This window comes from Pristiophorus japonicus, chromosome 6 (assembly GCF_044704955.1).
Source record: "Pristiophorus japonicus isolate sPriJap1 chromosome 6, sPriJap1.hap1, whole genome shotgun sequence".
Taxonomy (NCBI): Eukaryota; Metazoa; Chordata; class Chondrichthyes; family Pristiophoridae; genus Pristiophorus; species Pristiophorus japonicus.
The window spans coordinates 139825703-139841691 of NC_091982.1; the positions used below are offsets into that span (position 1 = coordinate 139825703).

General features: G+C 44.2%; 1 protein-coding gene across 6 annotated transcripts in view; it reads right to left on the reverse strand.

Annotated features, from left to right (window-relative positions):
• Nucleotides 1-15989, reverse strand: part of cep63 (centrosomal protein 63) — a 112461-nt gene that overhangs the window by 71913 nt on the left and 24559 nt on the right. For 3 of the 6 annotated variants that reach the window (XM_070883215.1, XM_070883214.1, XM_070883213.1), the window contains 2 exons: nucleotides 13464-13577; nucleotides 1698-1952 (listed from right to left, as the gene is read on the reverse strand). The exons of 1 other annotated variant lie outside the window; for it this stretch is intronic. In XM_070883215.1, coding sequence (XP_070739316.1) covers nucleotides 1698-1952; nucleotides 13464-13577 — 369 coding nt within the window. The remainder of the gene's footprint in view (nucleotides 1-1697; nucleotides 1953-13463; nucleotides 13578-15989) is intronic. 2 more of the 6 variants (XM_070883216.1, XM_070883217.1) reach the window with 2 other exon arrangements.

Consider the following 15989-nt stretch of genomic DNA (forward strand, 5'->3'; position numbering starts at 1 on the left):
GATTAAAAGATATAACGGTACATAAACAATGGCAAACATTTAAAGAGTCATCATCATAGGCGGTCCCTCGAGCGAGGATGACTTGCTTCCACCAGTTCACAGATGTTTCGATGAAGGACCCGATGTTCCAGTCCTGAACTCCAATTGAGGGGGTGGAAGATGCCTGTGCGTGAATTTTTTTAACCTGTGGTGACCGTTGCACACCAGCCACCACTCGGGCTTCACAGAGCTAGGTCTTGGTCCAGTGGCAAGGGTTAACCAAGACGACTGGAGACCTGCTCTGCTGCACAAATTGCAGTGTGGGCTGGGCCGTGCTGCCCCTGGGCCCTCGGCTCTTCTGGGCTCCGTACCCTCATCTGTTGCACCTCCGCCACGATCTCGCGCCGCTCCTCCGCCATAAACATTCACTGCATCTCGCCACAAACACGTCCCACTCATCCAATTCTCAACAAATACATGTTCCCTTGAGGAATAAAAACTCCACTGAAAAGTGGCACAGCCATGGCTAACTAGAGAAGTTAAGGATGGTATTAGATTAAAATAAGAAGCTTACAATGTTGCCAAGTAAAGTAGTAAGCCTGAGGATTGGGAGGGTTTTAAAAAGGTTGACCAAAAAATTGATAAAGGGAGAAAATAGAATATGGAGAGTAAACTAGCAGGAATTATAAAAACAGTTTAATCAAGGGATATGGGGATTGGGCCGGAAAGTGGAGTTGATGTAGAAGTTCAGCCATGATCTTATTGAATGGTGGAGCAGGCTCGATGGGCCGTATGGCCTACTCCTGCTCCTGTTCTTATGCAAGTCCTTGGCTGCCTCATTCGACTTCAGCCCCTCTAGTTTGCGTTGTCTGGATGTCACCAATTTGTTTTGAGTTTCTGAATCCTTGGCAAATCCCTCGCTGACTTCCTTCATTTCAATATTCCCTCGGACAAATACTCAATGTTTCCTTTCCTTTGACCATTGTTTTTCTTTTACCCATAAACCCTTTTCTTGGAATCCTTTCAAGATCACCTGCATCATTTCCCAAGCCTGGCGATCAAACTATTGTGGTGGTGAATTCCACAATGCTTTATAACTTCCGTGAAAATTTCTTGGACTTGCACTCTAGATCCATTTACCACCCCAATGAGCACTGCTGCACTGTGATTTGAGAGAACACATGAACAGTCCTGGATTCAAGACCTAATCCTGCCAGATAGACATACCTTTAAGGTACATCAAGGACTCTCATCGCTGAGGTGGGGTCAGATCATAAGAATATATTGACAAGATGGCCATCCCTTCCTGTTCTATCTACTGGGCCCTGCTTCATGGCAAAGTGATTTTCTTTTTGCTGTCCCAAATGCATATCCCACTGTTCTCTACTACATCAGGGAACAATCCAGTTCTTTACAATAAAAGCAGCCTTTACCGCACTGGACTGCGGTTTATTCCATAAGTAACTGCCAACCATAACGTTACCCAAGTTCAAATGGTGTGTTTAGTCTTTGGACCTGGCTTTCTGCAAAATACCTCAATACCTACCTGAACAAATCGTTTCAATATTTTAAACCCATCTTATAGCCCCCTTAAGTTAGTTTCTTTCCCAGAACAGATTTTACTGCCATTGCCTCAATGTGCAAATACATTTTAAAACATCTCGAATGTTTCACAAAGGGAAATAATCTTCTCCACTATTAAAGCAGAATCCTCCAACCTGTATGAGTTGCTGTAATCGTTGCAGTTCTTCCTGCAAGAGATGTTGTCCCTTTTTAAACCGCTGGTTAGCATCTTTTAGTTCATCTGCTGTCATCTTCAGCCGCTCCATTGTCATGTCATTTGCACAGATTGTGTCATTGGCTCTCTCCAACTGGCTCCTCAGATGCTGCATTTCGGATTGGCTGATTAACTCAGTCTGTTCAACGAGCTGTTTCCGACCACTGAGCTGAGTCTGATATTTGACAGTCTGTTGCTGATGAAGGACGAAAACAGAAGGAAAGCACAAACACAGAAACAGAGAAGGCTTGAGAACAAGTAAAGGCGAGAGAGAGAGCACAGATGGAACTGAAATTAAACCAGCTGGGCAATTAAAATAATCACTACATTCAGGTCAGATCACAGCAGAATGCTGCATTCAGTCCAATGAGGCAGTCGGCCCACTTCAGTTAGAATGTATCAAGGCTCCATTTCACAAAACTGGAAATAAAGTGCTGAGAATCTGCCTCTTCATAAAAAAAATACATAAAAATCAAGGAAGAAGGACTTAAATGGAGTCCTTTTTACTCTTTTGCTCAATGGAGTGTTAAAATCACCAGTACAAGGGTTCCTCATCACTGCATTTGGAGCAGCATTGATTTTCAGGCAGAGTTTCAGGGCTGAATCACTGATGTGCTATGACACCTGCAGCTTCTCCATGAAGCCAATTAAATGGAGTGCAGCAGTACAGGTGTCTGCACGTACATGTGCATGTTTCTCAGCTCTTTGTCACCAGATGTCTGTTTGATCCTGGCCAGAACACTGAAACCTGGATACTTGGTGTTGAGTGAACTTGTTTCTTTTCATGATTACGGGGGGGGGGGGGGGGGGGAGTAAATCAAAACACAGGAAGCTCCACTTAGTCATCAGCGAATGGCCTGCTTCATTTTAAAAACCCTCCCAACATTGTTTATGAACACCTCTTGTGGAACTTGACCAAATAGCAAGTAGTGATACTGCTTTCTGCAATTTAAGAGATCACGAGAGGTTCCATAAAAGAAAGATTTGCATTTTTATAGCGCCTTTCACAACCTCAGGACATCCCAACGCGCTTTACAGCCAATGAAGTACTTTTAATGTAGCTTCCTACATTACCAGATGGGAGTAAGGGCTTGCTGACCCAAGTAGTCTGTGGCTCTGAGCACAAGGAAAATCTCTGAACATTTTTGCCCAAGCAACAAGTTTAAGCTCCTTGTCTTTGCTCACTTTTATTTCCCAGACTCCTGGACCCTTCTGCCATCAGAATTATGCTGTGTGCTGGACTGCACGACACTTCATGCCTTGGCTGCTGTGCCTCGGCTCTGCCACTGAATCACTTCAGAAAGATTGAACAGACTTCTCTGGAAAAGAGCAGACTGAAGGATGATCTGATGGAGGTCTTTAAAATTCTGAAAGGGTTTGATAGGGTGGATGTAGAGAGCATGTTTCCACTTGTAGCGGAGACCAGAACTAGGGGCCATAAATAGAAGATAGTCACTAATAGGGAATTCAGGAGAAACTTCTTTACCCAGAGAGCAGTTAGAATGTGAAACTCGCTACCACAGGGAGTAGTTGAGGTGACTAACATAGATGCATTTAAAAGGAAGCTAGATAAACACATGAGGTAAAAAGGAATAGAGCAACATGTTGACGGGGTAAGATGAAGTAGTGGAGCATAAACACCGGTATAGACCTGTTGGGCCGGGTGGACTGTTTCTGTGCTGTAAACACGATGTAATACTGTGTAAGCGGATTCCCTCAGGTCTACAAATCAACTTCATCCACGACAGAATTTAGCTCTGGAATTTCTCATATTGCTGCCTTCCAATCCTCTTTATAACCATGAAATGTCTCTCCTAATTACTGTCTTGCCCATGTAAGCTGAATCCCCTCTGTGTCCATTCACACACAGACTGAGCCAGTTACTTCTATCTCGTTATTTCTCTTGGTCCCTCTCAGGTCCTTCTCTCCTATCCCCTCCCATTCTTGTCACCAACTCGCCCACTTTTCATTTTTCTCCTCTTGAGCAGTTTGCCTCCCCAATCCGTACCACAAGCCTCTGCCTCTCTACTCTCCTGCCACTATCCCAGGCTTGAATCCCCAATGAATAAGTCCACACCTACCCTCAGTGCCTCTCTTGGGACTCTCCAAAGGGTCCCATCAAGGACCTTGTGAAGACCCTGCCTGCTGGGAAGCAGCAATCTCAACTGCCCCAGTGCACCCCCCTCAGGGCAAGTCTCGCTAATCTCCTTCACATTTCACTCACTCCACGCACCACTGCCTCCTTAGCCTCTGCCAGCAGATCAACAATCAATGTCCCTCTACGCATCTCCCTCCAGAATGTCTGTTCCTCACAACAACCCCTTCCCATCGACGATCTTATTGTGGATAATTGCACGGACATCCTTTGACTGAAAGTTGGCTCAAGCACGGCAGCACTTTGCCCGTTACTGAAGACTGCCCACCTGGCTATACTTTCACAGCATCAAACAGCACAGAAGGCTGCCATTCGGCCCATCCACCACCTGCCCCTCCCAAACCAGTGCAGTGGCGATGTGACCCTCATCACCAAATCATACATTTATCTCCCCCCTACTCCTCTGGCACATTCTCTTTCTTCGAGCACCTTGCTTCAACCCTCTTGACTTTCCTTTAAAATCCTAATTTTCTACCATTCCTCTCCAGTCATATCCCTGTTTCTCCCCAAAATATCCTGCCCCCTTTCCTCCCTCAACGTCTGCAGTGAGCAACTCCTCGTCCTTGATAATTTCAATCTCTATCTCAACTCTCTTTGCCCTCTCCTCTGAATTCACTACCCTCCATAAACCCCTCACTAAAACTTTCCTATCCACGGCCATCACTTCAACTTTGCCATCTCCCATGGCCTCTACTCCCATGGGGTCAATCACAAACAAGGTAATCTCCAACCACTTCCTTGTATCCCTCACCATGCATATCCAATGTTCCCCCTGATTTTGGGGGACGTGCACGGGCCATTCAGTTTTGCGTCTGCATGACATTGAACATTGGAAAAGCTGTGTGCGGGACCGGCAGAGAGCTGCGGCAGCTTAGCGGGAACCCTGCCCATATTCCCCACTTCCTTCTGCACCTGCCCCGGGAAAGTCCTTCTCTCACGTCACTCACAACTGCGTTTTCAAGCTGCCAACTGCCTATCCTTTCCCCTTCCATTCACCATGATATTGCCGCAGCTGTCGATCTGTTCAATCACTTCCTCACCAATTTTGATCATCTTTCCCCAGTCAAACTTTTATTCTCTCTCATGCTGGTCGTTTCCCCGGTGAGGTATCCATCTTCACTCCCTCAAGTCTAAGGGATGCAGACTCGAGTATATCTGGCGCACGACTTGTTTAGGTTTCCATCACCAGATCTGTCGGGACCACATCAATCACGTCTTTCGGATGAGACGTTAAACTGAGGCCCCATCTGCTCTCTCAAGTGGATGTAAAAGATCCCATGACACTATTTTGAAGAGGAGCAGGGGAGATATCCCTGGTGTCCTGGCCAATATTTATCCCTCAATCAACATAACAAAAACAGATTATCTGGTCATTAACACATTGCTGTTTGTGGAAGCTTGCTGTGCGCAAATTGGTTGCCATATTTCCCACATTACAACAGTGACTACATTCCAAAAGTACTTCATTGGCTGTAAAGCACTTTGAGACGTCCGGTGGTCGTGAAAGGCGCTATATAAATCCAAGTCTGTCTTTCCTTCTTTTACTGGGCCTCATTCTCCACTGCCAAAACCACCTACCGCTCCAGGATCATCTGGAAAGCAAAGATAACCCCAGGCTGATTTTCCCCACAACCAATCATCTCCTTAAATCTCTCTCCAGCCTCACTTACAACAAATGAAAGCAGCTCAAGATTGAGAAAATGGCCTGTAATTTCAGACAGTGGCAAAGCATAGACATTCACCGCTGGCACCGAAAAATGCTGTCCACAAAAGATCTTGCGAAATCTGTGACGAGATTTGCCTTTTTCAATGTGCAATTGTAATATAATGGGGATTCCCCAGAGCGCTCTGCTGTGACATCAACACGCTGTCTAACAGCCAATCACAATCCAGAAATCTCACAGAGAACCAAGAAATGAGAACCTATTGTTATTCAGCCTTTAGAGAGATTGGGGCTTGCACATGGAGAATAGCTCAACCCAAAATAAATATTAAAGTTTTTAATGCTTTAAAAAAATATTAAAATATACTTTCTTACAAATTGTAATTTTTATCATAATGGAAAAATTTGACACTCCACAAAATTAAAATTAGTTTTTCAGGGCCATAAAATTTGTTTAGCAGTCCATATGTGGTTAAAATTCGTTACAGTAATCCAACAAGACCTAACATTTAATGGGGTGTTTAACAGCAATATTACTGCGTATGTTTTCGTCAGTTTCCCTGATGTTACAGATTACACTGATCGTCGGCCGGGGGGGGGGGGGGGAGGGGGCACAGAGCAGCCATTGTTGGAGCAGCGAATGACTGACCGCAACTTCAGGATTTACGCGTTTAGATGTGCATGTGCTACATCCTGAAGTTGTGGCCAGTTTTAAAAGGGTAATTACAGCAAATGCTATTGGCCACTGCAAATTTAGGGCCTATTTGTTTAGCTGCCTCTACTGCCTCTGCCTTCCCTTTGCTCTCCAAGCCAAACCTCCCCCCTGCTCTAGCCCTGATCTCACGTTTTTGTCTAGTTTCTCTTCTCTCTCTCTTCATGCCCTCTCCAGGGTCGTCTTGTCCATGAGACACACTCCCTGTTCTCTTGACCCCATTAGAAACACGAGTAGGCCATTTAGCCCCTTGAGCCTGTTCAGCCATTCAATGAGATCACGGCTGCTCTGTGACCTAACTCCTTATACCCACCTTTGGCCCAAACCACTTAATACCTTTGGTTAACAGAAATCCATCAATCTCAGATTTAAAATTAACGATTGATCTAGCATCAACTGCCGTTTGCGGAAGAGAGTTCTAAACTTCTACCACCATGTGTGTGTAGAACTGTTTCCTAACTTCACTCCTGAAAGGTCTGGCTCGAATTTTTAGGCTATGCCCCCGAGTCCAAGACTCCTCAACCAGCAGAAATAGTTTCTCTCTATCTACCCCATCAGTTCCCTTTTATATCTTGAAAACAACGATCAGATCATCCCTTAGCCTTCTAAATTCCAGATAATACAAAACTAGTTTGGGTAATCAAATCCAGGTATCATTCTGGTAAATCTACGCTGAACTCCCTCCAATATATCCTTCCAAAGGAGTGGTGCCCAGAACTGCTCACGATGCTCCAGGTGTGGTCTATCCAGGACTGTGAGTAGCTGTAGCGTAACTTCTACCCCCTTATATTTTAGTCCTCTCGATATAAAGGCCAGCATTCCATTAGCCTTTTTTGGATTATTTTCTGTACCTGTTCATGATATTTTAATGATTTATATACATGCCCACTGCCGCACCCCCCCCCCCCCCAAATCTCTTTGGACCTTCACTGTTTCTAACTTTATTCTTTCTAAACTGAACACACAACTTCTGTTCCTGGCTGATATTGTAAATGCTTCCCTCTCCTGACCTCCAGTGGCCAATAGCATTTTGCTGTAATGACCCTTTTGAAACTGACCACAACTTCAGGATGTAGCACATGCACATCTAAACGCGCAAATCCTGAAGTTGCGGTCAGTCATTCACTGCTCCAACACTGGCTGCTCTGTGCCTACCCCACTCCCCCACCACCCCCACTGTCGACGATCAGTGTAATCTGTAAAATCAGGGAAACCTTCCTTTCAAAATAACCGGCAACACCCTCTCTTCAAAAATTCACCTCCAATCCCTCTGTCCTTGCTAACTACCACCAACCTCCCTTTGCTCTATAAAATCCTTGAACGTGTTATTGCCTGTCAAATCCATGCTGATCTTTTCCGCAACTCCATGTTTGAATTTCTCCAATCAGCTTTCCGTCCCTGCACCAGCACCGAAACAACCCTAACCAAAGTCACACACACGGGATCCTCAATGGCTGTGACCATGGCACATTTTCCCTGTTCATCTTGCCCGACCTCCCTGCAGCCTTTGACGGCCAACCAATACCATCCCCCTCCAACGCCTCTCCCCTGTAGTCCAGCTCAGTGGGACTGCCCTCGCCTGATTCCTATCTAATCATTGCCAGAGGATCTCCAGCAATGGTTTCTCCTCCCACCCCCACACTGTTGTCTCTGGAGCCCTCAATGATCCATCCTTAGCTCTCTCCTCATCGACTTGCTGCCTTTTGACATCATCATCCAAAGACATGGAGGCAGCTTCCACATTTAAGCAGTCAAAACCCATCTCCATCTGTCCGTAACCTTTGCACCATCAGATTGCTTGCCCCACATCCAGTCATGGCTGAGCCTCAATTTCCTCCAGTCAAACAGCGGGACAATCAAAACCATCGTATTTGGCCCCCGCCACCAACTCCATATCCTTGCAACCAACGCTCCTTTCCCCCCCACCCAGTCACTTTCTCAGATTTAACCAGGTTCTATTAGACCCCAAGCTGAGCTTCTGACTCCATATCTTCTCTGCCACAAAGACTGTCTACCTCTGTAACATTGGCCACACACGACTCTGCATCACCTCATCAAACTCTCACACATGCCTTTGCCACCCCCAGCCTTGACTATTCTCTTGTTATCTTTAAGTGGCCTTCCATATTCCACTTTCTGAAACTAGCTCATCCCATGCTTTGCTACCTATATCCTATCCCACACCAAGTCCCAATCGCCTGCTAACCAACATTGGCTCCTGGTCACTAACACCTCTAATTCAAAAATCTCATCCATGTGTTTAAATCATCTCAAGACCTTACCCCATCTCATCTCTAGAACCTCCTCCAGTTCTACAACCCACCAGAATGCTTGGTTCCTCCCATTCTGGACACGTGCCCCCCGCCCCAGTTTTGCTCCGCCATTGGCAACTGTGCCCATCTAGGCCCAATGCTCCAGAATTCCTAAACTCCCTCCCCTTTCTTCCTAATGCCTCCTTCTTTGGCTCAGCATCTATTTTTATCTGATTAAAAGTCTAAGTGCCTTAGGATATTTTCCTACATTAAAGGCACTATATAAATGAAAGTTGTTACTCGATCACAAAACGCCGTCTATGTCACAATGGTGAAAATATCCACTCGAACTAAAAGCATAATTCCATCCATAATGGGGAAAAATCATGCTAATGAAATCACAGATAAAATCTGAGCACTGAACGGATCCTCCAGGGAATGACCTGCATGCAACATTGTATATTCCTTCAGGTATTCATGAGGTAAACTGCCCCCCCACTCCACAGCTAATTAAAATTAAACAAATGATTTTCAGTCCAGACATCATGACTGGAACATAAGGACAATTTTACAAAGGACCATTATGTGAGGAGCTATGGCTGGTGGCTGCACCAATCAGGAAATTGTAGGCATCATGCTCACAAGCTTTCCATCCATAATGTCCTGTGCCCAGACCACAGCAACCTCCCCACCATGCTGCTAGGAACTGGAACAAGAGCCAAGCACATTTACAGTGCTGCAGCCTCAGGAACTGGTCAAATTACAAGACAACAGGTGGCCTGATTTGTAAAAAAATAGATTTACAGATATTTTGCATATGAAGACTCAAAGTAGTCATTATAAAGCCTCATTTATCATTTGTCCATACTTCCCGGCTACAAAATCTTACTTCTTGTCACGCCTTTGGGTCAACTTTTTCCATTGTAAATTTGTGTATTCACATTTATAATGGAAACTACCTATGTCAACTAAAAACTGAAGCCCATAGAATTAAAAGGAAGTGGCAAAAAGCATACGAAATTGACTAAGGGATAGAATACAGTGGTAAATGGTTATTTCTCAGACTAGACGGAGGTATACAGTGATATCGCCCAGAAGGTTGGTTTTAGGACCACTGCTCTGTTTGATACATATTAATGACCTGGACTTGGATATAAAGGGCTTAATTTCAAAGTTTACAGATGACACAAGACTCGAAAAAGTAGTAAAGAGTGAGTAGCAGACGTCAGGAGGACGTAGGCAGGCTGATGAAATCGGCAGACTGATGGCTGATGAAGTGTGGTGATGCATTTTGGTAGGAGGAATGAGGAAAGGCAATATAAACTAAATGGTTGAAGTTTAAAAGGGGTGCAACAACAGAGACCAGGTGGGGTTTACATATACAAATGTTTGAAGGTGACAAGACAATTTGATAAAGATGTTAATATGAAAAAGCTTTATAGACAGAGGTATTGAGTACAATGCTAGGCTAAACCTTTATAAAACACTAGTTATACCCCACAGCTGGAGTATTGTACTATTTCTGGGTACTGTACTAAACTTTAGGATGGGTACCAAGGCCTTGGAGAGAGTGCAGAGAAGATTTACTCGAATGGTATCAGGGATGAGGGACTTCAGTTATATGGAGAGACTGGAGAAGCTGGGGTTGTTCTCTTTAGAGCAGAGTAGGTTAAACGCAGATTTAATAGATGTGTTCAAAGTTATGAGGGATTTTGATAGTGTAATTAGGAAGAAACTCCATTTGTAGAAGGATCAGTAACCAGAGGACACAGATTTAAAATCGTTGGCAAAAGAATCGGAGGCGAGACGAGGAGAATTTCTTTTACGGAGTGAGTTGTTCTGATCTGCAAAGCTCTGTCGGAAAGGATGGTGGAAGCAGATTCAATAGTAATTTGAGAATTGGATAAATACTTGAAGGGGAAAAAAAATTGCAGGGCTATGTTGAAAGAGTGGGATTAATTGACTATCTGTCTCAGAGAGCAGGCACAGGCATGATGGGCTGAATGGCCTCCTTCTGTGCTGCATCATTCTATGATTCTAACTCGTCACACTGTAATGAGACCCTCCTACCAATGGTGGTGCTGTAAAACCTCTGTTTCGCATCTCCCTGCTCCTGTACTGCAGAGAAATTCCCATATTCCAAACTACTCTACTTCTGTGCTTCTCAAACTGCCCAAAGCTTTGTTATTGACACATAAATAATAATATAAAATCAAAGACATAATGTACACCCTTAAAATCAGAACTGAATTACATCTGCGTGCCCTGGGCCAAATATGCCCACTCTCTAATCCTAGTTCACTTGAAGATTACACTGGATGTTGGCTCTCTGTGTGCAATGCCAGGCAAGATTGGCCAGTCCAGTACTATTCAGTGAAACACTTCTTTAAAGATACTTTTCTAAGTTGGAGACTGATAAAGCTGGCACATTCCAGTTGCTGTTCATAGAAAGTAAATACATTATCTTTCCTAATTAAGCCAAGACTCAGCATTCATTTAGCTTAAAGACTACATAACTTTAACTAACACAAATATTTTGAATACTTAGTAATTTTACACACTCTGTGGATGATCAGTGAACTTCAGTTAAAAATAAACTCAAAAACAGACATGGATAACCCAACAAGCCTGTTATTAATAGAATTTACAGCTCCTGGTACACAGGTCAATTTGACTCACAGGAACTTATAGTAATAATAAAAGCTTAAAGGGAGAGGGTAATAGAACTTGTTTCATGCATAGGGTCATCAGAATATGGATGCATTACAGAAAGTATTTTTTCAAAGTCAAGCCCGTCGCAGTTTTTAAGGGGCGAATCAAATGCTTGCAGGACAAATATTAAACTGGGATTAGAGTCGCTATATTTGGCATGGAGCAAGCCCCAGCATAGTCACACTCGGATGAATGGCCTCCTTGTGTCCTGGAATCTCTGTGACTCACCACTGCTGGAGAATGCCACACTCAGGCTCCGTAAGGCTTCCCCATTCAACTACTCAGATTACCCTGTAACTAAAGCTGTATTTGTATTGTGCTCACTGGGGGACGAGGGAGCTGGCCTTCTCGAGTCTCCCCAGTGGCAGCTCTGTCAAGTCTGGCACATTTGTTCTGGAGCGCCAGTGCCAGTACTTAACGTCATCTAAAAGCAGTTAAACAGACCACCAGTAGCCTCGGGCATTTAATTTGCTGCAAAGACCTTTCAACTAAAACAATCCAGCCTCTAAACATGCCAGTGTTAGTTCAGCTTCAAACAGAATCATCAGACATGGCCCAAGCAGCCATTAACTCATTGCCTTCTAGTTATCTCCCCAACATTGAAGCAGCTAATTAGGATTCAATAGATTCCATTTTAATTACATCAGAACTGTATTGCAGAAAATTATTTGTATATTTGGTGCAGCCATAAAATTATTCAACAGTAACAAACATTCCACCTGAACTTGAAGTTGAGCCTTCAGATGTCCAAATGCAAAGGAGTGGTGTGTACATTTTGTAATAATGATAAAATAAACCCATGGCAGCAAATGTATACTTGCATATCATTTGCTCGTAATCAACAGTTCACTCCTTAAATTAGATTACAATCACTTGTCCTGGTCAAGTTTTGGGATTTCTGACTATTTGGCCTTGGTGGAATGTATATAAAAATTTGACATCAAGTTAAGCTCACAAGCGGTTAAATTCACTGTACATAACTGATGAGAAATGTGGATAGGATTTGGACAAACCATCTACTGAAGTGGGGCTTCCTGCACACCACTAAGGCAATGGAAATTAATTTAACCATTTCAATGAACATCCACATTTATTATGTTCGGAAGCCCTATTTAATTAAGGTCAGCTTTGGATAATTGCAAGGAACCCTCACGTAGGAGGGTGGTAGGCAGTTTACTTGGCAAGTCAGCTAGCCAATCCCTGGACACGTTGCAGTCAGGTGCAATTTACTATAAATGTTGTTCTGTTTGTTTGCTTAGTCTTTATAATAAAGCAGCATGATGATTTATATTTGGCTTCATCTCACCAAAGTCGTAATCAGTGCACTTTTCAGAAGATTGGACAAGGCACACAATGTAATGTATGTACCTGTGAGCATGCTCACAGGTTTGTAGAGCTGTTGAGTTGTGAGTGGCTTAGACAGTCACATGATGTTCACAAGACTCAATAAAACCCCAGCCAGTTGGGTTCGGGGGATCCACGATGAGACAGGTGGTTGTGAGCCTGGTGGATGAACTGGTAATGTGTAGTGTGATTGTTAAACCTTGTAATAAACCAACTAGTTCTAAATAGCAATGTGTTGCTATTGCTATGAATTCTTAAGCAAAGAACCCATGAAGCAAATATATTACACACCAGAGCTTAATGGATCCAGTTCTTATAACAACGCGTTTCACTGTTACAACCCCTGGGTCACACTATCGTATCACATGATATTGAGCAGTAAATGTAAATTCCCGATGACTTATTAGAACGATCGGTGACACCGAACCAGAGAGAATATCTAGTACTGACCCAAAATCTGTAACAGTCCTTCAACGTGGGCATCATTGCAGTGATGTAGGGTACCTCAACTAGCAACCATTACCAAGGCATCCATTGCCAATAAACGAGCAGCAACTCTAGCTAACAATACAATATAAATTATCCCAGACTCTGTAGCATGTGCAGGAGAGATAGTGGCTGCTTGGGAGCCATTTCCAAACAGTGACGGATTGCATTCAAATAATTAGAAACCAGAAGAGAGCAGGGAAGGATTTTCATGTCGCGTGTTGGATGAGATTACTGCCTTGTGACCGTCCCTAGTATGCAATGCTTGTTGTGCAATTTGTATTTCTTTTCAAATGATGGAAGTGCCCAAGTTGCCAAAAGCAGATTCTAACGTGCACAAGTCGGGTTGTTTCATGCAGCCAAACATTGATCAAGTGTTGTACCTGTACGGTTTTGAACTGCTCTAACAGCAGCATTCTCTCTGTATCCAGCAATGCCACCTGCTGCTGATAATGAAGCCGCTGCTTCTCCCAGTCCAGTGACTTCGCTTGAAATTCCTAAAATCGGAAATGCTTTTTGTGAGACGCAGCAAATGAGAAAATGACATCCAGAATGAAAGGAACCCGCACAGAGACAGTCTCGCAATATACTGGGCCAGCATGGGATCCACGATCCGTTTCGGACAGGAGCTTTCAAAGACGAATTCAATGTTTTTAGAAGCCTTACGAATTTTGGAATAAAACTTGGAATGGTCAACTGCTACACTGTCTTTCGGATGAGAAGTTAAACCAGGATCAGACCATTCTCTTAGGTGAACGGGAAAGATCCCATGGCACTATTTGAAGAGCAGCAAAAGAGTTCTCCAAAATTTATCCCTCAACCAATACCTAAAAACAGATTATCTGGTCATTGTCACACTGCTGTTCATGGGAGCTTGCTGTGTGAAAATCGTGTTTCCTACATTACAACAGTGACTACACTTCAAAAGTACTTCATTGACCGTGAAGCGCTTTGGAACTTCTTGAAGTCATGAAAGGTGCTACATAAATGCAAGTCCTTCTTTTCCTTTTCTTTATTTCAATTCCTATTTTATCAAAGGAATTATATATTATCCCATAAATTAAAAAAAACATTAAAATACTGGGCTGATTCATTCATCATCATCATCATCATCATAGGCAGTCCCTCGGAATCGAGGATGACTTGCTTCACTCTAAAAGTGAGTTCTCAGGTGACTGATGAGTCCAATGCGGGACCTACAGTCTCTGTCACAGATGGGGCAGACAATGGTTGAAGGAAAGGGTGGTCGGGAAGCCTGGGTTGACACACGCTCCTTCCGCTGTCTACGTTTGTTTCTGTTTGTTCTCGGCGACGGGACTCAAGGAGCTCAGCGCCCTCCCAGATGCTCTTCCTCCACTTAGGGCAGTCGTGGGCCAGAGATTCCCAGGAGTCGGTGGGGATGTTGCACTTTGGCAAGGAGGCATTGAGGGTGTCCATGAAGCATTTCCTCTGCCCACCTGGGGCTCGCTTGCCATGTCGAAGCTCCGCACAGGGCGCTTGCTTTGGGAGTCTCGTTGGAAATCATTTTATTAGTTTGGCAGATGGTCAGCTGTTTAGAATAGGCTTGACTGATATTAAAAGATGAACATAATCGTCAAGAATTGTAGTGAATAAATTGTGACCATTTAAATAACTATTTGCATTTGGCAGTCACTATATTTAAACTATAGAGATTGCTCATTTCTCATTTGGGAGAGAGATTAGAAGATAATTTCAAATGATAAAATGACAGTTAAATTGCGGATGATGTGCCCACCCACCGGAGCTGATTGAGTTTGGTCAATGCTTCAATGCTGAGGATGTTGGCCTGAGCAAGGACACTGACGTTGGTGCTTCTATCCTACCAATGGATTTGCAGGATCTTGCAGAGGCAGCTCTGGTGGTACTTTTCCAGCGTTTTGAGGTGTCTGCTGTATATAGTCCATTGGCAGAAGGGCAGGTAGCACTATAAGACCATAAGCTTAGTATCAGATTTGAGGACATGGAGTGGTCTTCAAACACTCTTCATCAGGCGACCGAAGGCTGCGCTGGTGCACTGAAGGCGGTGTTGGACCTCATCGTCAATGTCTGCTCTTGCTGACAGTAGGCTCCTGAGGTATGGAAAATGCTCCACATTGTCCAAGGCCTCGTCATGGATTTTGATAATCAGTGAGCAGTGCTGTGTGGCAGGGTCGGGTTGGTAGAGGACCTTTGTATTTAGCATAAGGCCCATGCTCTCGTGAAGATGTTGACTATGGCTTGGAGTTCGGCCTCCGAGTGTGTGCAGACGCAAGCGTCGTCTGCATACTATAATTCAATGACAAAGGATGGGATGACCTTAAATCTGGCCTGGAGGCAACGGAAGTTGAACAGATTCCCATCTGTTCTATAATTTAGCTCCACTCCAGCGGGGAGCTTGCCACGGGTGAGATGTAGCATTGAAGCAAGGAAGATCAAAAAGAACGTTGGTGCGATGACGCAGCCTTGCTTGACCCCGGTCCGGACATGGATTGGGTCTGCGGTGGATCTATTGGTCAGGACCACAGCCTGCATGTCATCGTGGAGCAGACGGAGGATGGTGATAGATGTTTGAGGGCAGCCGAATAGGAGGAGGACGTTCCATAGTCCCTCACGGTTGATACAAGTAGCAGCCGCCACATCCACACCCTTGCAGCAATCAGATATCTCAGAAACAAGCTTTTCATTCATAGAATCATAGAAATTTACAGCACGGAAGGAGGCCATTTCAGCCCATCGTGTCCACGCTGGCCGACCAAGAGCTATCCAGCTTAATCCCACTTTTCAACTCTTGGTCCGTAACCCTGTGGGTTAGGCACTTCAAATGCAAATCCAAGTATTTTTTAAATGTGATGAGGGTTTCTGTCTCAACCACCCTTTTAGGCAGTGAGTTCCAGGCCCCCACAACACTC